We start from the raw sequence: 24,642 nt of genomic DNA on the forward strand, positions 1-24,642 counted from the left end.
GGGCTTGAAAGATGGGCTTCTGAGGCCATCAGAAATACAATCTCCCACATAAATGCTTCCCTTCGAAGAATGCAGGGGAAGAAAGTCTTGCAGAATTAAAGGGCCTGGAAACACTTGCTTTGCCTAGAAGTCATGTTTTTCTCCCTAAGAATTATGCAATTGATCAGGTTGTGTTTTCTGCTTTGGCCACCAAGGAACCCAGATACAAATGTGTGGTCCAGCATCTGGAACTGTGTCATTCCCTGCAGGGTGCATTTTTTGCATTACAGTTAATTTACATTCTCTCGGTCTTATTTTTAAATTTATTTTTATTTATCTTTCTATTTTAGGGAAGAGCTTTTTGTAAGATACTATAAAGCACTTTAACATAAGCTGGGGTAAAAATGTATGTTGTTGTTAAGACACAAAAGGACAAATAGTATATGATTCCACTTATGTGAGGGATCTAAAGTAGTCCAATTCATAGAGACAGAAAGTCGAATGGTGGTTGCCAGAGGCTGGGGATGGGGAGAGGATGGGAAGTTACTGTTTAATGGGCACAGTTTCAGTTTGGGAGGATGAAAAAGTTGTGGAGATGGATGCTGATAATGGTTGCACAACTATATGAATGTACTTAATGCCACGGAACTGTACATTTAATAATGACACAATGATAAGTTTCATGTTACGTATACTTTACAACAATTTTAAAAAGTAAAAAAAAAAAAAGTGTCTTGTGAGATTTGTCCTGGAGGTAGGTTGGATTAGAATATGTTGTGATATTTATTTTAATTAAAATGAACAAATGAAAAGTACCTGCAAAGTCACCCATGTAACGGCAGGAAGGATAATAAGTGGGGGGGCGTGTGTGGCTTCTGTGCAGCCATTGCCAGAATATGCGGAGAAGAGATATCCAGGTGCACCCCTAAGCTGGGTGACAACCCTCTGCTCTTCCAAAGAAACTGTTAGTCAATCCACTTGATCTCTCCTATCATTTGTCCCCTGAGTACCAGCTACCAATATAATCATTTATTTAGAAAGGCAGGACTACATTACTATATATTTAGATATACAGGACAAGCCGGGCTTTGCTTCTTAGTTTTTTGGTGCTTTTTTTTTAAATATAACACGGACGATGCCGAGGTTTTGCAGCCGGTGACACTGAGCAGTGTTTTCAAATCGAATGTCCGCAAAGGCATGATGCAGTCACAGCTTTCCCGAGAGAGGAAATGAACACTCCATCCTGCTACTGTCAATACAAGCCTAAACGGTGCATGAACACGGAACCCCCACATGCTAAAACATTAGTGAAAAGCCAGCAAAGGGTTTGGAACTAAAGCCAGAGACAGCGCACTTTTTCCTTTTGTTTGCCCCTCATCTCAATGAATCACTGCCACCCAAGGGAACTAAGACTGGGGGTGTCTTTCCTTTTGTCTTGTGCATAACTTGAATGCACTGTCCTGGCCTAGCCTATATGTTCTTGATTCCATTTCATATCTCCCCAAGGTGGTGAAAGGATTCATGAACACAGTAGTTTGTGCAGAGTAGCTGTTATGGGCTGCCGGGCTGAATCAGCTTGCTGGGAGCAAACTCTGGACAAGCCATCCTCCATAGCAAAGCTGGTTTCCGCGGCACAAATCCGACCCTACATCGCCAGCCATCTTAAGGGGTTAATAGTCTCTTATAAGGAAACAAGGGGAAAACATTCAAAATCACCCATATGTTTTACTCTCCCATAGCAAAGCACTGTGTTATTCTCAGCAAAGTAGAAAGAATTTTAAAAATGAAAGATTTTGACAATGGCATTGGAGTCTGTGCTGCATTTGATGTTTAGTGCTGATGGCAGAATAAGTTCATACAATTCTGTGAGAAAGCAATATGGTACTACGAGTATTTAAGAAGAGTCAAATATACATACACAGCCTTTGAGCCAAGAGCTCTACTAGAGATTTCCTTAAAAAAGTAACCAGGAGGAAAAGGACATCGGGATAGAGGTGTTCATGGGAGCATAGCCTGTAGTTACAAAAGAAAACTGGGGAAAGAAATGCTAATGGTTAAAATCACAAAAATGGGTTAATAAACTGTGGTACAATATCATAACAGGCTATCACATAGGCATTCAACCATAACTACTGTAGAGAAATGTGGCTAAGAATTGATGCACTTAAGTTAAACAGTAGCATATCAAAAGTAGGTCTCGCCATGATGATCGCTACGTAAAACATAGGTTTCTATGGCTGATAATATAGAGAGATGAACATCACCCCATTCAAGTGAGAAGGTCATGGGTGAGTTACTCACCACGCCTGCTTCCAGAGAAGCATTCCATAAATGTTAGGGTTGATATGGTTATCACTACCTCTTAGGTCTTGTTGCAGGGTGTCTAGGGCATTTCAGAGAAAAGCAAAATTGGGTTTTATGCCGACTAGCCCCCTTCACAACAGAAGCAGAGCCAACTGGGTCTGTCTGCATAGAAGTAAGGCCCAACTAGCATTCATCCTGAGTACAATATCCAGCCTGACGTGGACGCCCCTCCCCTTCCTCTCAAGGAAAACCGACTCATATAGTGACTGCTGTTGCTCACTAGCAGCCTCCTGGATCTTGGAGGGAAGAGCTCTCCTTGGCCTGTAACTGTCGCATTGGCTCCTGGCACTATGAGTCGTAACCCCAGCAAAGCCAAGGTACTTGTGGGATAGGAGAGCCTCCCAGCATATTTTACAGCGTGACTGACAGGATAGGAGCCCCTGAATAAGGTAACACACAGGAAGCCATGTTGGAAAGAAGTAGGCAGTCACTGTGGCAGGATATGGAGAAAGTGGAGGTAGCAAGCTTCCCCAGAGACTCTGCTCTCAGACAGCTAGAAAAGTAAGTGTTGACAACTCATGTTCTCTCTCTCTCTCTCTCTCTCTCTCTCTCTCTCTCTCTCTCTCTCTTACACAATGTGGATGCAGGGCTCACTTGTAAGTGTGGGCAAGTTCTTGTGAGCCCTCCAGACCAAATTTTCAGGTTATTTGCTCTTCTACTTAAGACTTTTTTTTTTTTTTTTCAGGCTCCTTTGCCACATGAATATTCCACAAAGGGTAGAGCCAAGAAGAATGCTCTCCATTCAAAAAAGCGAAATACTTCAAAGAAACCATCACATAAGTTTTGTAAAGATACTTCAGAACAAAAAGAAGAAACAACATTATAAACAATCGCCAGACCAAGAAATCAGACCAGAAGGAAAAAAGTTTCAAAGAAGTGACTATGAAACAGCAGAAACAGATAAAAAGTGAGATGGCAGAATTCAGGAAAGACAAAGAACACAGTGACAGAAATGAAAGTTCACATGCGTGGTGGCAAAAGGAGAAGAGACGCTGCTGAAAACCCTGTCAAGGGCACAGAGGATGGACTAGAGAAAAGAAAGCAATGTGAGAAGGAGAGGGGCCAGGAGTTAGAACTAGGTGGAGATGGAAGTCGGGTGAAGGAGGTCTACTATTTGCATAACTGGTGTCCCTGAAAAAAGAGGAACATGAAAGCAACAGAAAATCCCTATGTAACAGTATTTTACAACAGTAGTTCTCAAGGTGGGATCCTCGGCCCAACATCATCACCTGGGAATGTACTAGAAATACACATTGTAGAGCCCCTTCCACGACCTACTAAATCAGAAACTCAGGGTTCAGGCCTAGCAGTTTGTGTTAACAAGCTCTCTAGGTGATTCTGCTGCCATCACGTTTGAGAATCACTGTAATAGGAAAAGGTTTTCCCCCAAATAAAGGAAGATCTTAATTATAGATTAAAGGACACACGCTGAGTTTAAGTACCAAATAAAACAAAACAAGACAAAAGTAAAAATGAATTCCCTGGGGAATGAGGGAACAGAAAAACGATGAGATGTGTACGGCGATAAAGTACAAATAGTAAACCTGATGTTTGTAGCGACGTCTGCTGTGCACATTTTTTAGTGCCTAGCGGCACTATAACTTAAAGTAATACACAATTAAGGTTATTAAATAATGATTTGAGTCTTACTGTCCTCACACATTCACTGAGCCATCCTAGGACACCTTTCAGAAGATGTACAAGTCTCCTCACTTGCTGCGTCCCAAGTGGCGATATCTTTCACTGCCTTGGGTCAACGCTGGGAACGAAACTATGGGAATTAAGTATCCAAATTAAATTAGTTTTGCTGTGCTACAAAAGGAAGTACAACGAACTTAGAAACTGCGTCATGCTCATAGGCAATAACGCTGTGTTGAATATTTTATAAAGTAAAGGAAATAACAATTTAACAACCTCAAAGTGAAAACAACGTAATAATAGCTACCAGTCCCCACTAGGCATTGCTCCGTGATGTACAGACCTTATCTCCTCTTTTTCTTTACGATGACCTTTCAGAGGGTTGCCTGGAGGATTCGCTTTGAGTTACTCCCAAACTCAAAAGGGCTGACTAACTTGTCCCAGATCGCATGGCAAATAAGTGGCCAATCCAGGATTCAAACTCAGGTCTGATGTGACCGCATGACTCAATGAATGACTGACTGCAGGATGGAAAAGAACCTCAAGGGACCAACCCCTTCCTCTGGGAGGTGCTGCCAACAGATGAAATTCGAGGCTTCCCATGAACAGAAGGCTCCAGTGCAGAGAGGACCACCTCCTTTTGGCATATTTTAGGTCCCATCTCTCCACGCGTGCACTGCCGTGCTAGGGAAAGCGTGAATTGTGGGACAGGGATGGCTGAGAGGAGCCCGTGGGGTCCCTGAGCAGGACTCACTGGGAGTCCCCAAGGCACCTGGTGCCTCTGCTCATTGGTCAGTGTCTTCCTCCTCGCTAGTGACCATGGAATCTGCCTGAATGAACACATACAGCTGTTCATAGCAGTTTCATTCCACTCAAGGGCTCTGCGGTGTTATACTTTTCAATGTTCTTGTTTTGAACTTCAGTCCCTTTGAAAGATCAGCTGCAATAGCCCCAAAATGCAATCCCAGTAACAAGCCTGTTGGGATGAGTCAGGCTAAAGGGAAATTGCCCAACTCTAGGCAACCTGCGTCATAGGACTTTGTTTAGTCTTCTCTCAACTCCTCACTGAGGCTCTTTCTCTGCATCCAGAGCTCACCAGACTCCAGCAGTTAAGGAGGCAGGCATGAGGGTGTGAGGGGACCCCTGTGCTCCACAAGCTCCTCGTGAGGGCCCCCAGGGAAGCCGGCAATCCTATGGTCATAGCATCAGCAGCAGCAGTAATAACAGTCAGGCACGGAAGCAGGTTCCCTCAATTTAATTCGCAAAACAAACCCAAGAGGTGGGCATTATTATCCCTACCCTTTGCGTAGTGAGTGGCAGATTTAGACTCAGTTATGTAATTCCAGAGTCTGTGCTATTTTCAACACACCACACAGACGGACTGATTTGAGTAAGATACACAACCCACTTAATTGTATGATGTGCTATATTTTGTCAGCCAATCCAATCGCATCTATTGAACCGAAGCTGTTTAATGAAAACGAGTCTATTTAACCTAAGTTATTTAACTTCTTCATGCCTAGGTTCCCCTATATGGAAAATGGGGAGAAAACAACAGTACCTACTTCATAGTGTCATCATGAATATGAAAAGAGTTAATATTTATAATACTGCTAGAGCATGGCCTGGCACATAGTGTTATGTAAGTACTTGTTACATAAAATTCTCTCTAAATAAAGCTTGCCCTCACGGCAGCTGGGACAATGGCCATATTCATTGAGGAAAGAAAAACATGAGCTCAGAGAACCTGGGGTGGGGAAGGCTGACAACAAAGAAGGTTCTCACTGCCCCTCAGGACGTCAAGAAGGCCAGTGCAGGCCTCCAGCTGGAAGCCAAAGGTCTAACGTCAACAGGTACTGAACTGAAAAGTGAGCCCATCCTCTCTATCAGGAAAACTGAGAGTGAAACTGGGAAATGTAGCATGAACATTGTCACGAGGGAACTGAGTCAAGAGGTATGTGCGGTGGTGGCAAAGGAAGGTCCCCACTGCCCTCACTATTATATATTCATGTTGAGTTACAGCGTAGGCAACAGAATAAATGCCCAGGCAGGTTCTGGAAGCACTGCCAGTTATCCCCAAAGACCACAGATGCTCTCTCTCTCCAAAGAGCCAGAGGCGGCTTGCTGCCCCAGCTTCATGCTTCCTCCCTGGACATCCTGGTAGCACCTGCACCCTAATTTCCTCATCTTCTCAGGGCGTTACAAGCTCTGGTCCACCCCACCTAGAGAACCATGGACAACTACAGTCTTACTGGCTCCTGAGGAGGTGTAAGACCTAGTTTAAGACCCAAGAAACCGAAACTCTTACTGTTGATCAGTTGGGTCACACTTGGTCAGGTGGGCACCTACCCAGAGCAAGCCCATCCCAGGCAGCCCCTCCCTGCCAGCACCAAGCCAGCTCTGCACAAGGACCAGGCTGCTGAGCTCAACACACACGACCCGGGGCGGGGGTGGGGGGTGCAGACAGATGAAAGGGCTCTGCCCTGCCCCATGCCCATCTCTGGAGATGCAGTGCCCAAGAAAAATATCCTTCTATCTGTCTCCCAGTCCACAGGGCTGCAGATGAGAAGGGGGGCACTTGCTGGCAGAGTATTTATCATACTACACATCGTCCCTCACTCGGGGCCCCCAGTCCCCAACGCACTGCCACACTGCCCATCACCCGATCAGGAGCTGCCCCCATTGCGGGATCCTGGCTTTCAGGGACTCAACAATGGCAGCTGAGCCTTCGTTGGGCTCAGCAAGTGTGTGAACTTGGGTGAATGCCTCAAGCCTCCTGATGTCAATCTCCTCACTTACAAGATGGGAAACAAGACTGCTCTGCCTGTGTGTCAATCTCCTCACTTAGAAGATGGGAAACAAGACTGCCCTGCCTGTGTTGCAGAGTCACCTGAGAGAAAGTCATGCATTTTCACTTTCACTTGCCCTAGAAACCGTTCACTTCCCTAAACAAAAAGGCCAAGTTAAAAGCTCTGGTGCTGCTGAAAAGCAGAAACCACGCAGCGCTCATGGACAGCACGCAGAGCCCAAGAAGGCATTTTCAGGACCCTAAGGAGCTCAAGTGGCAGAGAATGCTGGGTGAGCTCAGGGTTCATGGACCTGGGCAGATGCCAGCTAGCAGCAGAGGTGGCTGGACCTTCAGCATCACTCTTGTCAAAACGCTGTCTCAAACAAACAAGCAAAACTCCCCGACACACACAACAGTTTAGTGGTTACCATGGAGTAAGTGGGGAGGGTGGTAGAAGAGGGTAAACGGGGTCAAATATATGGTGACGGAAGGAGAACTGACTCTGGGTGGTGAGCACACAATGCAATATACAGATGATGTATTATAGAATGGTATCCTTGAAACTTATGTAATGTTACTAACCAATGTCACCCAATAAATTTAATAAAAAATAAAAAAGTGACTGTCTCTAAACTATAAAATCTGAGCAACTGCAGAAGGACTGCATTTTCATCATTGTTACAACGACCCTGGATTCATGAAACACTCATTCTTGTGCAGGGAAGGATCAAAGAGAAAGTGTGGCCAGACCAAGAACCAAAAAGATGAATGGTGACAGAGACGGGGATTGGGACAGTGACGCCTGTCCAAACTCCCGGCTAGGCTTTCACCACTTCCTGGGTGGGGAGGGATTAGACGTTAGCATCAGAACTCAAATGCACCTGGTTCTGTATTTGCTAAATGATGCTATTGTGAATGATAGTTATTGTATCCGGTTGGACCCATGGCATGGCTCCAGTCATTCTCAAGTCTTTTGTTTCTGTATCATCAAGTTAAAGAGAACCTCCAGCTAATGTGAAAAGTGGGATCTATCTGGGGCTTCCGGCTGACACTTGCCGCGCAGACACTGGCCCAAGCAGAGGAGCTGTTTCTCTTAGTAAAAGGCAATTTTACAAGGTCTGTTAGCTCCGGATGTGACTCCTCCACTGAGACAGTTGAAAACAGTGAAGCGCTATGGAGAGGAAAACCATTATTATAACAGGGGTGATCTTTTGTAAGGCCTCTTCATGTCCTTGGAATAATGAGGCTGGTGACAGGAGGCAAACCACAGAGGTGGGCATGTCCCCCTTCCAGAAAGTCACCAAACATCTGATGTGCAGGTGCTTTTTGCATCTTTGGTGTGTGTTTTTTGTTGTTTTTGTTTTTTTCCCAAATGATGACAAGCTGTTTGACTGCTGGGTCTATTTTGAAGGACATTTTCGATTGGTTTTTTTCTCTTAACGCAAACATATCATCAATTAGGGACTAAATGAGATACGTTCTCTATGACAGCAGTTGGTTTTCTATTTGGTAGCCTCTTTTATTTCAGTATTTGGCCAAAAGATAAAACTTCCTTTTTAATTTTTCCCTATAAAGCCTTAAAGCTCTTTGTGGCATACCCAGTACAGAAGCTTCTTATATTTCCAGGAGTTATTTTCATCTTAATATCACTAAGACATACCAAACACTGGTATAGTCGGTGGGTATGTACTTGGTTAATTATATGCTAAAAGGTTGATGCTGGGAAATGCCTAATGGCCTTAAGATTGAGTACAACAATGTAAATACCAGTCTAACATGGTAAAAAAAAAAATCTAACACTTTTTCCTACCATGTCAGTGAGCAAAATTGATGATGCTGATGACATCTGCCAAACTGGTCCCTGTCAAAGGAAAACGGTGCTTAAAAAACCCATCATTTCTTAAGTTCCCTCATTGGTCCAAGGTCAGAAAGCACGGCCCTCTCAGTGGGGTACCTTGGTCGATGGGTCTGCAGTTAATTAACAGGAAAGGTGCTACGAGCCTGTGTGATGTTTTGTCAGCTATTAAAAATCCCCAGATAGTCCACACTGGGCACCGTGGAAGACGCTGGGGGCATGGACTGTGAGGCCACCGTCCCTTGTCCTTCCGAGGTTCACTCCTGCTATGGCTGCACAGAAAGTTCATGTGTGTAGTTAAATGTCTGTGGAAACACAATGCTTTCCAAAGGAAAAGAACTCTCCACTATCCTGATACCGTTTAGGAGCCAATTTCAAGACACCGCATTTAAGTGCGGAAGAAGTCACACTATCCCCTTCTTAGTCCCATATCATGATGGTCACCTGCCTCTTCACCATTGGTCTAAACGTTCTATCCATTTGCATAATCGCTCCTGTATCAGGGATGGCTCTTTAGGTTCTGTTTTAAGCAGTAGAATTGAACTCTGGATGACTTCGGTGAAAAGGTAATGTAATGGAAAAATCTAGTTGCTTAATGAATTGAGGGAAAACCTGAATATTCAAGACATGAGGTGGCAGGCTCAGCGGTCTTGGTAACAGGAACATTACCCACGGTCGTCTCATCACCTGTCTCAGGATGACTCAGCTCTAACTGTCCTCCATTGATGTGCCGTTCCCCCCAAGATTCAAATTCCCACAGAGAATCAGGTTGGCATGGTTTGGGTCACGGGCCCACCTACTGACTGGGGTGGTCCGTCCTCCAGTTTTCCAATCTCCTAAATTTTCTTTTCTGCTTTGTCCAAGTCAACACCTTCTTTTGCAACCTGAATTTCCCCTAGTGCCACCCACCTATGGGAAAACACACACATAAGGTAATCTTACAAACAATTCCAGTGTTACTTTGTGCCTCTGCCTGGACAAAGCAATGTGTCTCCAAGGTCTTCCTAGGGAAGTCTCGTGGGAAGTCACTGATGGTGTTTTCCCCTTTCCAGCTCTTGCTAACGTCCAGTTGTAGAGAAACCACTGGATTAGGAGTTTTTGCTGCCAGGCCCTGCTGTCCTGTGCAAATACCAAATCACTACCCAGCTTCCCTGACTGCTACCAGGGCTAATAATCCTCCCTGTACTTGAACTTCTGTCCTCACAGGAGAACGCCCCTCTCTCAGGTCTATATCACACACTGTCCCCTAGGCTACAGAGCAACACTGCTGGGTCACATGTTCCGTGGTGAATACAGTTTCTTTAGTTTCTACCTGTGTCTCCTTTCTGTCCAGGGCCAGGAGAGAGAACACAGACAATGGGTCTCCCATTTCACTTCTCTCCTCTCCACCTCCCAGCTCCAGTTATCCTACATTCTATGAAGGATCCTATATTAGTCTAGGCTCGCCAGAGAAACAGAACCAATAGATTCTTTCTTCCCTCCCTCCCTCCCACCCTCCTTCCCTGTCTTCCTTCCTTCCTTCCTGCCTTCCTTCCTTCCTGCCTTCCTTCCTCCCTTCCTCCCTTCCTGCCTTCCTTCCTATCTAGAGATACTTATTTTAAGGAATTGGTTCACAGAACTGAAGCGGCTGATAAGTCAAACATCTCCATGGAAGGCCGGCAGGCTGGAGACCCAGGGAAGAACTGATACTCACGCTTGAGTTCAAACGCAGTCTGATGGCAGTCTTCTCTTTTCCTTGGGGAAATCAGTCTTTTTTCTCTTAAAGCCTTCAATTGATTGGATGGGGCTCACCCACATTATGGAGGGTAATTGCTTTAATCAAAGTCTACTCATTTACATGTTAATTTTATCTAAAAAATGTCTTCACAGCAGTATCTACAGAGACTAGTCTTTGACTAAGTATGTGTACAGGTAGCACAGCCTAGCCGAGCTGATACGTAAAATTAACCATCACGGCCCCTCACGCTATCAAACTCGCCTTAAGAAAAACCTATGTGACAGCCTAAAAGCGTGCCCTAAATGCTCAGACACGGTGAATACTGCAGATTTCCTCCAGAGCCTATTACACTTCGTACGTCTTCTTTGTTTAACCTATTAAAAGATGTGTCAAGAGGCCACTGTTTGATCAAAATCTCTCCAAGATTGAATTCATGCCCCTAATGTGTAATGACACCCAACGTCACAGTCTATACTTTCCCTGAAAACGGAGACTTCTAGGGATTCAGGCAGTCAATGCTTACAGCACCCACTCACCCCCTGCGGTCCAGACAGGGTGTCAGAGCTGAAGGGCCTCAGGTAAGAAGCACTGTGAGGAGCTCAGGGTGCCAAGGGGACAGGGTGCCAATGTTTGATGTGGTGGCATGGACTGTGAGGTCGCCGTCCCTTGTCCTCCTTCCCTGAGGTTCACTCCTGCTAGGGCTGCACAGAAAGGGCACGTGTGTGGTTAAATGCCTGTGGACACACAATGCTTTCCACAGGAAAAGAACTCGCCACTGTCCTTTTAATACTGTTTAGGTGCATAGGCTGTTCACTGCTCTACACACTTAAAAATAGGGTCCAGGTGGCCGGCTGAGACAGGAGGCTGCTGGGCAGCTGAAGGCAAGGGGTCCCGAAGCCCAGGCTGCATCCCTGGGGAGCCTGAACTTGGGATTCACAAGGTGACCTTGGCTAGCCACATAGTTAGTCCAAGTTTCAGACCTCCCTGGCTCAAAAACGGAGCTCATCGCTTGCCCCTCGCAGAGTTCTCATAAGGATTCGATGACATAACTCATCTGAAAAGGCAAACTCAACTTCATGTCCATAGCAGGCACTCCTGATATATTCATTTGCTATTTGATAGTAAAGAACCAGGGAACAAAAAAGGGATGCTTAGCTTTCACTGGGGACAATCTGCATTTTAAAGATTTCCCATTTGCCCCCTGGTTCAGGTCACTCTGACGAAGGTTAGATGAAGTATAGAAGTCACAGTCTCTATGGAGATTTGCTACAGACAGGCTGGTATCTATAACTAACTGGGACTTCAAAATACAAGTACCCTTCGATGGCCCATTTTCCTAGGAAACTAGGTGCAAAGCAGGGGGGTGGGGTGGAGGGTAGAGGGCCTGTTGAGGGGAGAGCAACACTGGGTGATGCGGGAGGGGATTTTGGAATGAAGAGGAAAGAAGGAGCAAGTCCTGGACGTATTTCTGTTTATTTATATCTGGTCATGAAAGCACACGTGCAAAATGTGGAAAACTTGAAAAGTAAATAGAAAATAGAGAGGTAGGAGAACCATTACCCATAAGCCTATCCCCCAAAGAACAATTACTACTAACAGCGTTGACTGTGTATTTGCTTCCAGTCTTCTTGATTACATGGTGATTATGTACTACCTGTGCATTCTGCGTCGTAGTTTTTAATCTAACATTCTAATATAAAAATTCACCAATGTTAATACAATACACAATTATGTTAAAGGCATCATCATAGTATGTCAAGTTGAATGTGCCCTAATTTACTTCCACTGTTCTACTGTTGTGCATTTAAATTATTTCAGTTTTTTTTATATTACAAATAATACACCTCATTTTTGTACAGCATGTGAAAAATAATCTGTTGTCTCTTTAGACAGGTTTTCAAAAATGAAGTTACTGGGTAAAAGGGTTTTGACATACTACAGGCTCCTGATACGTGTTGGTAAAAGGTTATGCCCATTAGACATCACCAGCAATGAATGAGAGCGCCTTTTTCAATCTACCCTCGTCAACACTGAGTAGAATGATGAAAACAAAATCACTAATGAGGAAAAAATAGCTACTTGAAGCATTAACTCTGTTTCCCTGCTTTCTATTGAGGTTCAATATTTCCCCATATATTTGCTAACCTGTGAATGTCCTCATCCCATAGTAATAATTTTTTAATGTTATATCTTTTTAGGGATATTGCACACCCATTGGGTATCTCTAAAACATACTGTGGAGTTGATATAAAAAGGGCAGTATGCTAATTTACGAGTCACGTGGGCTGTGTGAATACCGAGAGATAAGTGGTCAGAGATCCAAGATTCCAAGTCCAAGTGAAAAGAAACGAAGGCTTAAGTCATCTCAGAAAAACCAAAGCAACTGCCACAGGCATTAATGAGGAGATGTGTTTTTATTTCAAGTTCCAAGCATAATTTTTTTTCCCTCTCATTCCCTGAAAACAATCTCCCAAATTGGTCTGTGTTAAAGGTAATAGCACAAAATGACAAAAATCAGAAAGAACCATTTTTATAATGAAGCAAAGAACTAGGAAGCCAATTTGTTCCCAAGAAAAGTAGGAACAGCTTCTTGAATCAATTCAACTCCAAGTGATAATGTCTGGTATGAACAGGCTGGGCTCACTCTGAAACCTGTGTTTTCTGCAGAAGACCTTCAAATGTAACTACTATATGTAGTTACTTACAATGCTTCAATAAACCTGTACAATAAATTGTCATGAAGGTAAATTTATAGATAATAAAAAATGACGAAGGGAATGATTCAGTGGTATCCCATTGGCTAGTAACTTCTAAAATAAGTAATCTATCATTCACTCTATAATAAATTCATCTGTTTGTTAATGCCCCAAGGTTAAAAATTTTAAACACTGACAACAGAAATACTTTGTAACGCAAAACGTATGGAACAAAAGAACTGGTGAAGAACTAACCATCTGATCATAATTACAGCAATGACCGTTAAAAGGGAACTTTCATTTCAAATTAAAATGCTCTTACCATAATAAATAACTCAACAAAACACTAAGACACGTAGGCTCTTTTTCATTGCGATGAAAAAGAAGAAAGCTGCAGTTACCAATAACACCATTTTTACAGTGACTAGACACCACCTGGGTCCCACATTTCTAACAGGAGTCCCGCATTTAGAACTACACGATGGACGGGCCTAGGTGCTTGGCACAATTATTTACTTCTAATGCAGTTCGTTAATATTTTTTGCATGAATGTCTACCCTCAACTCCTAGGAGCTTAGGACCCGCACTGTGAGTTCTTCAACTACCAGGCACTTCTAGCCGACCCCTCTATTTTCTTCCCATTCATCGACAGCTTCCTTCTCTCTTTGCTTCCTTCACTATCTGGATTAGAGTCTATCATGTTAGTTCCTATATTTTTAATATCTTTGACTCCATGACCCTCTGACCTGTCTTAAACCCCCTGAAAAAACCCCAACCCAGGAAGAAACAGACTATCTACTTTCCTCACGTCTGCATATGGGCTGTTGGCTGTGGTGGGAACAAAATGGGAATATTGGCAGCACACAAATTGGTGATTAGTTACCAGAACCCAGTTCGAAAGCCTGGATTTCCATGTCTGTAATGTCAACTCTAATCTTTTCCAACATCCAACTCTCCTGTTGTTAGCACTTGACCGTACCCCAACTTTACTGAGACAGGGCAGGCATGAGATGAACCTTCCTGACTCTCACCCAAGCATGCGCTCGCCTACAGTTAAAGTCTCCTCCTTCCTTTGTTGCCATAGAGCTTTTCCTCCTCCTACCAAGCTGCTGTGTGGAGACTCGGATGGGTGCCCTGCTCTAAAAGTTATACTCAGAACGAGGCCAGCACCCCGCCCTGGGCAACGGCGCTCAACAAACCACTTGTGCTTCAGGTGGGGTCTCTGGGCTGCTTTGTTCTTTACAGCCACAGATTGCTTCCCTGGCGACCCCAAGGGAGCTTAGTAGCTGTCCCCATTAACTGGTGTTAAAGGCCATAGTGAACAACAAGGCAGGAGGCAGGAGCTCCTGAGTGCGTGTCCTCAGGACCAGCCACTCTCCGTCTTGCTCACTGTAACAGGTGTTATTGGGAGGATGCAACGAATACAAACGTGCTGTGCATAGGCGAGGAGCAGCCACAATTTAGGATCCCAAGGAACACATACAAGACACTGGCTTACCAAACGAATCAGTTTCCAAATACTCAACCAACAAAGAAATGCTCTGTAGTCACCAAGGGAGAACATCCATGTGGCTCTCTGTGAAACTCCCCACTGGCCATTTCCATCTCATGGAATCACCCCACCCTTCACATTACTAATTCTTTTTTTAATCTTTTGCTATCTGCTTTTATTTTGTGTCCTCTGTGGAGCTTTCTCCAAACTCTAGAGCTAGTGGCTCCTTACTCTATGTCCCCACAGCGGATGGGAAAATTGGTCAGGCGAGTGGCACCATATACTGGGATCAACACTCATGCATCCTGTCACCCTCCTAAGCAATCCATCACGTTTCCTGCATCCAGCATAATTCCTAATAACCTAACAGATACTTGTAGAATGAATGAATGAAAACATGAGACCAGATGAGAATGGCGCCCTCTCTGGGACGCTCCTGAGGTCTCCTTAACAGCACTGCACCTTGGTAATCACTGCGGTCAGTGCTCTGTGCTGATCACTCACGGCTGGTCCTACCTGCTCAAGGAAGGTGGGTGCCCCTCCGCTGAGACCTCGGCACATACGAGGCCACTCACCTGGCTTGCTGGCAGACACAGCAGACCCAGACCTTCTCGTGCTTCTGGTAGGTGCAGCAGCTCTTGCAGACGTTGAACAGACAGTCCCCACACCGACGCTTGCTGTTGACCAGGAAGGTGAAGGGCGAGCAGCAGCGCATGCAACAGTGCTCCACGAACTTCTGGTGCTTCGAGAGGATGCTGCACTTGCTGCCTTCCTCATCCAGCTTCTGCTTCAACTCGCTGGGGAAGGGCGAGGAGAAGGAAAGAGCAGACCAGGTCAGGGGTTGTCCCCAGAACATTCCTCCCCCAGCCCTTCCACAGGCCAAGCCACATGTAGGCTCTTCCTGTACAGGGAAACTCAGAAGGATCAATTGCTTGATACAATATCCAGAGAGGAACCCCAAGGGTGGATTAATTTTGTGTACTTACGTATGCCATATTTTCTATGAGAAAGCATGAAAACCTTACTACTACTTGTATTTTAGACACCAGCTTGAGATACATATTATTATAAAACTAAGCACATCCTCAAAAAAGAAAACCTTTACCTTAATTAACACCTTTTAAAGGAAGAGGAGATGTGTTATTATGTTATTATGTTAAAACATTAATCCTCACAACAGCCCTGCTGGGAGTATGATCAATGCTGTCCTGGCCTCGATTTAACTTAACATCCCTGGAAATGGAAGCACCCAGGGACTTTAAAAGCTTTCAAATCAATGTGAGTCAACAAAGGTTCTCTGGGTAATAGGCAAATCATAGGCACTGGAGATTCCGAGTTGGATAAAAGACAATCCCTGTCTTCCAAAGAGCTCCTGGTCACACTGGGCACACAGCCAGCCATATGAATGCAAAACATGACATTTACATGCACTTCCGTCTGTCTATACTCAGTGAGAAGGAAGAGAGGTTCTGAGAGGCCAGGGTACACCCCAAGCAGACTGAGCTACCTAGGAAGAAAGTGACTGGAACTAACCGAGTTACTCTGACTGGGCAAGTTTGTGTTGTTTTCCTTGCTACAAAAATGGACGCCCGTGCAACTCATCCTAGAAAAATCTATGGTGTATGTGACAAATATTTTCTCCTATTTTGCACTTGTCTTTTCAACACTGCTTATGGTGCCTTTCATCATTTAGAAGTGTTTAAGTTTTCTGTAGTTAAATCTGGCAGTCTTTTCTTTCATGGCTTCTGAGTTTTACGTCTTGCTTAGGAAGACCCATGGTACCCTACAGAATTACTAGCTGGCCTGATGTAGTCTCCCCTTTTAATACTGGATTCAGCCTCCTGAGACTGAGAATAACATGGTGACCTAACTTAGAATGGGTAGTGAGAGACGTCTTCTCTGGGGAGGTGACATTTAAGTTGAGACTATAGGTTGAGAAGGGGCTAATACAATAGAAAAAAACAGCGTAACAGGCAGAGGAGAAGAGCTTAATGTTGGGGGAAGGGGAAGGGAGAGAAGCAGAAAATGTAGGTCAAGGAAAGTAGTTTGGATTTTATTCTAAATGCAATAGGAAGTTATTGAGCAGGAAAAGAGCAGGGTCCAATTTCCATTGTAATATCACCCGCTGTCACATTAAGACTGACTTCCAGAGGGCTGTGCGTGGAAGCGTGGAGAGCACTGCAGGGATCTGGGTAAAAATGGCTGAGGTTTGGACTAGGGGAGGGGCAGAGGAGATGGAGAGAAGTGGACTGATGCTGGCACACCTGCTGAAGGATTTGATAGGAGGGCTGAGGGAAAGAGCGAGCCCAGAACCATTCTCAGGTTTTTGGGTTGGGCGGGGAGTGAAGCCATTTATGGAAAGAGGGAAGACGAGGGTGGGTAGGGGCATGTCTTAGTGAAACCTATGAGACCTCTGAAGAGATCTGCCAAGTGAACCTCTGGCCATGTGCTTGAGCAGCTCGGAGGAGGCATCTGAGCCAGCTGTGTTCATTTGGGAGTCCTCTTCATAAACATCTTTCAAGATACAAGAAGGGATGAGCCACCCCAGGGGAGAGAGTGCAGCAAGGGGAAAGACAGAGAGCCTCAGAACAAGCCAGGAAACCCCAAAATATTTAAACTCTGGCAGAAAGATGGAAGAGACAGACAGAGAAACACCAAAGAGGATGTTGCAAGGATAGACCGGCTGACTGATCTGACCTGAGGGCAGAGAAGAGTCCATTGGATTCAGCAACATGGAGGTCACCTGACAAAAGGAATTTCACTGGCAGAGTATGGCAGGAGCCATGTTGTAGACTGAAGAGTACAGGAGAAGTAGTGGATCAATCATGGAACACTTCTACCAGCAATGTTATGAATGTGTTCAAGAGCAAGACTCCAAAGGGTGAATCCAATGTGCGGGGTAATAAGAGTCATGATAATTTAAAAGTGTGATTTGCTTTTAAAATGTCACAGGTAATATCACTCTCGCACTGTGTAATTTCAGGCAGAATCATTTTGTTGCCCCCTGATGGTGTTACCAAAATTCATTCGCGGCTAATAGAGTTCAGGGTACCACAGTAAAGAGAATAAACACTTAAATATCTCCCATGGATGGTAGAGTTAATAGACACACACGAAACGTACTGTGTGGTTAGTTACCAGCTCTGAAATGGAGGAGACCATCTGAAACCAGAACGTTTGATGGGCCTTGTAGCCCTGTAAGCGACAGCATCCAGCCTGTCCTGCACATCACCTGGGCATTGTCTGAAGGTGTTGTGGGAGCCTCCTCAACCTGAATTTCTGCAGGCAGCTTAGTGAACAACGGATGCTGGAAAGAGGGTGATGGGCACTGGCTGTGCTCCTGAGAGACTCGGCTCTTCTAAGCCTCAGTTTCTTTTCCTGGCAAAGAGGGCTATCAGCAGCATCCTGAAATGTTTGTTGCAGAAGTAAATGAGAAAATGTACCTGAGTTGACCAGCAGGTGCCTAAAAAGTAAAAGTCATTCCACAGACATCTGGTATTATTTCAGTTCAAACCAGCTAAGCTTCTGCTTTACAGCAGGTGCTCAGAAAAGGCTCCCAACTCCCCACTGGACCTTCTGGACAATTTGGCCAAAAGTCATTTGTCAGGATTCATGTAGCCAAAATCAGATCAGTCAACTAGGTAATTTGATTCAAAGGATGGTTTCAACAATATTTAGTATATCCAATTACTTTTTAAAAGAACTAGTGACTTCTTTTTATTCCCAGGGGGTGAGGGTTGAGATGGTTAAAATCCTTTCTGTCTTAAACACTTTTGCTAGTTACCATCTCTATATAAAAAGAATAATGAGATCGAAAATTTTGAGGTCACTGACAGAGAGCTGTAGTTTATACTTAACATATTCAACCTATAATCTATGAAGGAATTTACAATCATAATTCAGAAAAAAGCGTTGCAAGATGAGAGCACATTTACATAAATCACTTCTATGTAACCCACTGAAATAAGCAAAAAGAATGGAAATAGATAGTAAGCTCCATGTTTAATAAAATGAAGGAATTCCCACAATCCACCTCTGCCAAAGTAGACAATGGAAGTTGTTTTGTGACATTTGGACACCTGGAGGGGAGATAGTGAAATCAGCCACAGAGGCATCCTGCCGTTGAGCAGATGGAGAGCTCCCTCAAAACAAACAAGGGTACCCTAGCAGCATTACAATTCTTTCCTTGAAAAGAAGAGGACTGAGGGAATGAATGGCCAGGTCACATGAGAAGCTGACACCTATGAATGACCCTGCAGATTCATATCAATGTCACAGTATATCAGAGCTTCCTAACAAACCCAGGCTTTCACCTGGAGCATTCGAAAAAAGAAAACCAAAGGCCATCCAGCCTACAGGAGGGACACACCTCCACAGGTAGGCTCATCAGGTCAGGTGGGAAAACATCTGGAGGAGACATCCCCACCAGAAGTTGCTACTGTGCCAGGTCACTCACTTTCCCTGTCCTCCAAACAGCCCCAGCTCTCTCTGCTCTCCGAACCTTGTGATAGCTTGGGGCCCCTCCTGGGGTTTCACAGAGCAATATGACAATCACTATCTTCACAACTTTTCTGCACAGCTCTGGAAAATAGGGAGGTCAGTTACATTTCCCAAATCCTCAAATCAGCTACAACACACGCAACAAACAGACCTCCATTTAACAGCTATCAATGACCTCACTTGGGCAGTAGCTATGTTTGCCCAATTCTTCCCTGTGTCCACTTGGACGTAGACCACATCATGCTTAGAGAAAGGAAAACTGTCCCCTAAATCTTTATGAATCATCAAATTGAAAATGCAGAAAATGTCACAAAAAACCACGAGCCACTGATACACCTATGACAGGCACCCTGTTATTCTGCAAAAATCGGCACATGCTAAATCAACACGTCATCATTTTTATAAAGGAGAAATAACAGCACCTCGTATATGAAACAACTGCCATAGTCCCCTTCCCCAGACACCAATTGTTAGAACTAAGCCTCTTTCTCACTTTTCCATGGTCTCCTCTGTGTAGCACAGGGGCCTGGAAGCCTGGAAACTACATTTCCCAGATCCCCTTGCCTCCTTGCCTGCTGGTGTTGGTTAGGCTCTGCCAATAGGAGGCATTTGTGTGAGACTGGAAGATGGAAGGGAGACGCCATTTTTCTGCTTTGTGTTCCAGTAGAGGCAGGTACTGTGGGTGAATGTGGCCTCCTGGGTTCCTTCCTGTCAGTGGGGGTTCCTTCAGTAGCAATGGGGGCAACAGCAGTGTCTCCATCAAATGCAGGTTTCTAGCCCCAATGGCAGAAGCAGCTGCTTCTCTGGATAATATCATGTTCTTCCTGTTGCTCTCCCAGCTCTTCCAGTACTGTTGTAATCAATTCCCAAAATTAAAATCCTCTGTATGAAATATTTAGAGGGTTTCTGTTTTGATGGGACCCCACCAGACACATCATCAGCAGGTAGAAGTCACATACTGTCATGTCCAAAGATCTTGTGAAATCCCTATTCTATATGACCTCCTTGACATCTGCACTTCCAAGCGCTCTGTTCTCTCACTATCAGTGACCCTGAGCTCCCTGGTTTTCTCTCCAGATCACGTCATGTTTCATCACATGCTTCCCTGAATTTATTCCTTAATCCTCTTCTTGTTCTGCATTCCCCTGTTGAGGAATTTAACCCCTCTGTGCATCATAAATTACTGTATACGTGCCAGTGGTTCTCATTCTTAGGTCTTCCTTATTCTCCCAAGTCTCAGATTGGGGTTTGGGACTGCCAACATCTTTCCCAGGTCACTATCTCAGTGGGTCTGAACTCAAAATGTCTAAAACTATGGTTGTTGTTTTCCTCCCAGATCTTCCCCGAGTGTAACTTCTATCCGGAGGCCCCTCTGGAAACCTAAGAAGCATTCTCAGCTCTTCCCCTTTTCTAACTTCTGCTTTAAATCTTGCACCAAATCCTATCCATTTTAGCACTTCAATATCCCTTAAACACGGCTCCTCTGCTTTCGCTCTGCCATGGCCTTAGCCCAGGCCCTACAATGCTGCAAGACTCTCCTCCGAGCCACCTGCCACATAAATGCAGAGTAATCAGCCTCACTCCAACTGCATTCCTCCACTACTCGCAAGGTTTGATGATGACTTCTGAACTGTATGGTGCTCTCTTGAGCTGTAAAGACCATTCCTATTCCTATGCTTGCTTCTTTTACATGCTGTGTCCTTCCTCCTTTCCTTTCTGGCAGATTTCTCCTTTTTCCTTCAAGACCCACCTCAAATGTCACCTTCTCTACCAAGTTTCCTCTTCTGCCAGGCACAGTTAGTACTTTGCACCTAACTCTACGATGGCACTTACCCTACTGAATTTTAATCATGTGTTGATGTGCCATCTCCAGGACAGTAAATTCCTTAGAGAGGCAAACAATGATGGCCTCCATTCTCCTTCGTACAGAAGGACTGACCTGGATTGCGTGGCTGGGTGTGTATTCTTTCTGCCCAAACAAGCTTAGCCAATGGGTGAGGGATTACAATGAAACATGAGCACGGGCCAGAAGAAAATAAAACTTCCTAACAATTAATTGCTTAGGCTTCTAACATTATAGAAAACACACAGGTAAAGCAACCAAACATTTGGCCAACTCTCACTTTGCATCTGTGAATTTTGAGTAAAGCGAGACTTCCTGCCTTCTGCTGCTTATAATTTACCTGAAATAAAGCACCATAGGAAAGTTAAAATAAGAATTCAAATCTATATAACGAGAAAACCTGGAAAAGGAGCAGGACTCTTCTTTTGCATTTCTGAATAAGAGATAAATATAACATTTCAGAATTTGAAAGGTTCTTAGTCATCATGTAAATACTATTAATAATATGTGCAAATACAAATTCCTTGAGTTCAAGCCTGTGGCTGAGCAGACAGTACTTCCAAAGCCAGTCAAAGCCTGTAGCCCTTGGCATCCACGGAAACAGACGTTTTTGCCCAGAGAATTGTCGTTCTGTTGTTGGGCTCACAGAGCTAGATCTGACCTTGAGCAAGAAAACTATCTCCCACGAGAAGCAGAACTGCCGTCTCTCTAGGTTGCAAACAAAACAAAAATGCTGCAGACTTCGTTCTCTCATTTATCTACAATTCAGATCATCACTTATATTCTGACACTTCATACATTATGCATTGTATGTAAACTCCTATTTTAGTGCCATTAATATTTGATTTCTCCATCTAGAAGAGGTCACTGTACAGGTAAATGTCAGCCTGTGGAGAGATGCCAAAGGTCTCCGGTGCTGCCCGATAGCTGTTAAGGCGGTTACCTGTCTGACGCTCAGCCACAGCGGAGCCTGCTGACTTGAATTCCCCATCTTACTACATAGTGAACTCCCTTCTCTAAATTTGGAGACAGAAAGGAAACTAGTGGAAAATCTACGGGAACATTTTTGAAAGCATCTTAAAATATTATATTTCTTTATATCTGAGCAAAAGGGAGGTGGAAACTTCCTTTCTTTACTCAGGCTTTCATAAAAAGGAACGGCAATCACCTTTAGGGAATGACTGCTCTGTGTGAGGCGTTCAGCTGCACTGATCCCTACAAAACCCTTCGAGGCAGAGAAGGAGGGGCTCCCACACTTTCCTCATCGTGGGCCCTGGAGAATGTTCACACGCGCCTATACTCTCTGTCTGGATCCTGTGCAGCCTGTGGGTGGACATGGCTGCAGCCTCTGACTGCACAGCATCTAGAACTACAGCTTGTCCACCCTGGTTTAACAGCGTCTGGCCACTGTGGTGTTGGAGAGTATGTGTGCAACCAGTTTTTAGAACACCAGCGTGCAAATATCAAAATTACATACGAGAAAAATGAGAGGCAGCCGGGAGAGTGACTATGTACCTAACATATAAAGTATATTATTTGATATTCTCCCAGCTTTTCCTGGATGCACATGTCATACTTGCAACGGGTGTTCTGTACCCAGAATACTTGAGCACAAGGACAATCTTCTGCTTTCCCAGTAGAGCCCTCCTCATCCCACAGACAAGTAAAGCGGTGCAGATCAACACATGCAGCATCACACAGCTGGTTACTTGTCTGCTCGCGTCTTTAAGTTCATTGTCACTTGAAATTCAAGCACTATCCTGTAGGACTCATCACACAGCAGCTGGCCTTGGAGCAAAGGCAACACTGATTCACAAAATTCAAAAGGACAAGTAATGAAGGACACATTCCATTTCTAGAAATAAATTCAGTTGAGAAATGTAAACACCTGCGACTGTTTGTTGGCTCTACACGTGTCTAAAAGTTAAGGAATGACAGATGAGAATGCGTAAATAAGTAAGAACAAATTGATTCAAATACAGAAAAAATAATCTCAAAATATGCTGGTTCAAAACATATACCTTTATCACCTACCTATCAGATAGTAATTGTTGTGTTCACTAACCACATTTGAATGCGCAAAACGTTTTTCTTGCCAAGAGTATCTTTAATTAATCAGAGTCACTTATAGCCCTTCTGCTACCTCACACTAAAAATACACTCTACATGTGCTCTCTATCCTAAAAGAAATGATTTAATTGGTGTCTTTATTCTGGAAACATTCATTCATTCATTCACTCATTCATTTATTCATTCATGCAACACTTTTAAGGTCCTATTATGTGCCTGGCTCTCTGCCAGTTGTTGGGACATAAAGAAAATCCAGCTCACAGGCTAAAGAGGAAGAGCAATACAGCTACAGAACAATATTGCATAAGACAGGAGTATAAAATGCCAGGTAGCAGATCAGGAGAGGTGGAGTGTGGTTTATAGTAGCAGTGGTGCCTGAGCTAGTCTGGCCAGGTGCATAGGATTTTATAGCGGGAGAATGGCAGAGATTTTTTTTATTGACCTATAATTGGCAAATAAAATTATACTATATTTGTAGTGTACAATATGATGATTTGTACATATACATCGTGAAAGGATTGCCAACCATTGAGTTAATTAACACATCCATCACCTTACATATTTACATAGTTTATTTTATTATTTGGTTTTATTTTTAGTGCTAACACTAAAGTTCTATTCTTCTAGAAAATTTCAGTTAAACAATACAGTGTTACCAACTATAGAATCATGTTATTCATTAGATCCTCAGAACTTATTCTTCCTATAACTGAAAGTTTGGACCCTTTGTCAACCTCTCCCTATTTCCCTCACTCCCAAGTCCTTGACAACCACCATTATACTCTGTTTCTATGAATTCAACTTCTTAATTTTTTTTTAAAATTTCACATAGAAGTGAAATGCCATGCACCATTTGGAGGAAGAGACTGTAGGGGGCGAGGACGGCTTGTGTAAAAGTGCAGCCACATAACTGAACACGGTGTGTTTGACAAGGGATGACTTGTTGATTCCATGGCTGGAGTCAGAAACAGAGGGGACAAACCAGGGGAGGAGGCTTGTGGTTGGTTCTAAGGGCCTTGGAGGCCGCCGAAAGGATGAGCATTTGTAAGTGTTAATGATAGGAAGGCAATGATGGTCTTCACGAAGGTCAGATCTGTTCTGACAAAGGGAACTCCTGACACAGACAGCAGACTAGAGGGGCCAGCTGGATAGAGGAGGGAAACTGGTTAAGACTTGTTGTCATGGCGACAGTTACTGAGGCTGAGACTGTAAATAAAGACCAAGGCAAGGGAAATGAAGAGGAAACACTAACTTGAGAGATTTTTAAGAAGTAGGCTTAATAGTACGCTGGGTTCATAGTGGTGAGAAGCCAAAGATGGCAGTGGTTTCTGGCATGGGCCACTAGACAGGTGAAGTGTACTGTTATTTGGGATCGTTTCCTTCCAGTCTTTTTCTCATGTTATTTATTTTTTTGTAAGCACTTCATTGATTGGATTGCCCATAATGTTAATGGCGATGCACATGGAAGTGACCTCTTTGGGAATCTATAATTACTGGGCCTGCAGGAGGGGTGAAAGCTGTGAGAGGAGGAGAACACAGGACAAGTCCTGCCCCGGCCTAGATCAGGGAGTGGCAATGAAAGGAGAAAGGCTGATATGGGGGTAGGTGACACTGTGACAAAAACATGTGAGAGGACCTGGGGCCTCGAGTGTCAGAATACAGGAAATGGGGGAGCAAAGACCACCCAGGTCTTCAGTTTT

The 24,642-nt window shown here is 44.2% G+C and overlaps 1 protein-coding gene across 4 annotated transcripts in view; it reads right to left on the reverse strand.

Annotated features, from left to right (window-relative positions):
* MYRIP (myosin VIIA and Rab interacting protein) overlaps nucleotides 1-24,642 on the reverse strand; it is a 224,722-nt gene that overhangs the window by 104,350 nt on the left and 95,730 nt on the right. For all 4 annotated transcript variants that reach the window (XM_019727577.2, XM_019727578.2, XM_019727576.2 and 1 more), the window contains exon 3: nucleotides 15,105-15,326. In XM_019727577.2, the coding sequence (XP_019583136.2) occupies nucleotides 15,105-15,326 (222 nt within the window). The remainder of the gene's footprint in view (nucleotides 1-15,104; nucleotides 15,327-24,642) is intronic.

The sequence above is a fragment of the Rhinolophus sinicus genome, linkage group LG10, assembly GCF_036562045.2.
Source record: "Rhinolophus sinicus isolate RSC01 linkage group LG10, ASM3656204v1, whole genome shotgun sequence".
In the NCBI taxonomy this organism is placed as follows: Eukaryota; Metazoa; Chordata; class Mammalia; order Chiroptera; family Rhinolophidae; genus Rhinolophus; species Rhinolophus sinicus.